General features: G+C 36.6%; 1 protein-coding gene across 1 annotated transcript; it reads left to right on the forward strand.

Annotated features, from left to right (window-relative positions):
* Window positions 1–671: 671 nt before the first annotated feature.
* Window positions 672–2,052, forward strand: LOC126393586 (olfactory receptor 49-like). Its single transcript, XM_050049809.1, has one exon. The coding sequence runs from the start codon at window positions 1,129–1,131 to the stop codon at window positions 2,050–2,052; it is 924 nt and encodes a 307-aa protein (XP_049905766.1). The 5' UTR covers window positions 672–1,128.
* Window positions 2,053–2,246: the final 194 nt, after the last annotated feature.

Consider the following 2,246-nt stretch of genomic DNA (forward strand, 5'->3'; position numbering starts at 1 on the left):
CATTTAAAACACCAAAGTTACACAATGACCAGTAAAATAATTGTTTTTGCCAATGGAGTCTGGTGGCTTTGAAGAGAATTATATAACTGCTAAATCTGTTTAACCATTTGAAACGTGGAGTATCATCACTTTTCTTGCAATGCTCAGACGCCTTTTGAAAGTATTTAAACCTTTGAACCTCGGGGCGTCGGTAGCGTAGTGGATAGTGCCGGCGCCCCATGTACAGAGGCAATGCCTCACTGCAGCAGTCGCAGGCTCAACTCCAGCTTGCAACCCTTTGCTGCATGTCAACCCCTACTCTCTCTCTCACCCCATTTCACTCTGTCCTGTTCATTAAAGGCAAAAAAAAAAGCCCAAAAAATAATCTTAAAAAAAAACAAAAAACTTTGAACCTTGAAATTCTATTTATAAATATTATTATTACATATGTAAAATTGTGGTATAAAATTATCACAATTTTATGCACTTTTCCCATATCATTTCCTTGTTTGGTTGGTTGTTTTTAATTTTCTTTTTTATGTATTTATTTAATTAATTTTCTTGTTTTTAATTTTCTCCTTCTGTTGCTGATTGCCTTCTTCCCATGTTTTGAAGGGTTAATTGGTATGGATGTTGCTGTAAGTAGAGTCAGTCTTGGAGTGAGTCAGCATAAAATCTGGTATCAGCAATCCTAAGTAATGAAAAGATAATTAACACCCAATCCACTCAATCATTGGAATTGTTGTAAAAAAGTAAAATCATTTGTTTAACCCTTTGAAAAGGTGATGATGCCAGCACCCTGATGACAACATTCATTCAATATTCTTAAGCTTTATTCCATAAATTATGACTGTCATTTCATATATTCAAACCGTCAACTCAAACAACCTGTATTTTAGTGACATCAAACTGAATTCCCAGTTTGTGTTTAGTCATCAAAGAAAGATGATTTAAACAGAAGAACCAACCCAGGTACAGTCAAAGACTCTCAGCACAGGCTGAGTGCATCACAGGGCTGCTGCATGAGCAACTCAAGCAGATGTATGTCGAAGCTGTTTCTCTGAAGTCACACTATATGATCTGCACATGGGGAGGTTTGTCAGGATACTAGATCTAAATGAATGAAATTGTGACAGCTGATAGACTTTAATGGATAATGTCTCTGTACTAACCTTTTTTGTGCTTTCAGGATTAAATTACACAGTGCAGCACCGAATCATTATCTTCGCTCTGACTTTACTGTGTTACTCAGTCATTTGGATAGTAAATGCTGCTCTCATCATAACCATCATTGTGGACAGAAAACTTCATGCGCCTATGCATATATTCTTGTGTAACCTGTGTATTAATGGACTTTATGGAACAGCAGGCTTTTACCCCAAATTCCTCATGGATCTTCTGTCTACCACTCATGTCATCTCTTATGCTGGATGCCTTCTGCAGGGTTTTGTGTTGCGCTCTTCCGCCAATGCTGAGTTTTCTTTTCTAGCTGTGATGGCCTATGACAGATATGTGGCTATATGTCGTCCTCTGGTGTACCACTCTGTGATGTCTAAACAGAGAGTTTGTGTGTTTGTACTTTTTGCTTGGCTTGTACCCATTTATTTGGTGTTCATGGGTTCAGTTACAATATCAAAATCAAGGTTATGTGGCTCACACATACCAAAAATCTACTGTATAAATTGGCTGGTTGGTAGACTAGCTTGTTCTGCCTCCATAGCAAACATTGCGATCCCAGCCTTTAATTTTACTTTTTATTCTGGCCATTTTGTCTTTATTATTTGGTCATATGTATATCTGATCAGAACATGTCTAACATCCAGAGAAAACATGACAAAGTTTATACAAACATGTCTGCCACATTTATTCTGTTTACTCTCTTTTTCTATGTGTTTGCTTTTTGATTTGTTGTATATGCGATTTGGCTCAAAAGATTTACCACAAAGTGCCCAGAACTTTATGGAGACTGTATTTCTCCTCATTCCTCCACTGTTCAATCCCCTTATATATGGTTTCAAATTGACCCAAATAAGAAATAGAATTATGGAGTTTCTGTGCTGTAAACATCTCTAGACTAGGAAACCATACGTACTGTGTGATTTTCATATTGATGCCAATCATAATCTTTAATATGTGCATGTTTTTCAGTATCAATTAAAGTAGGTTCAGATGTAGTATTAGTGATATTATAAACATGAAATCTGTCAAGTGATGGCTGTGTAAATTAGTTAGAGAATACAATCTGAGCAAAGCAGTCGACTTCCAAA

The sequence above is a fragment of the Epinephelus moara genome, chromosome 7 (genome assembly GCF_006386435.1).
Source record: "Epinephelus moara isolate mb chromosome 7, YSFRI_EMoa_1.0, whole genome shotgun sequence".
In the NCBI taxonomy this organism is placed as follows: Eukaryota; Metazoa; Chordata; class Actinopteri; order Perciformes; family Serranidae; genus Epinephelus; species Epinephelus moara.

Bases quoted from the DNA above. Each gene is read 5' to 3' on its own strand.
- LOC126393586 (XM_050049809.1), top strand. From the start codon at position 1,129: ATGGATAATGTCTCTGTACTAACCTTTTTTGTGCTTTCAGGATTAAAT.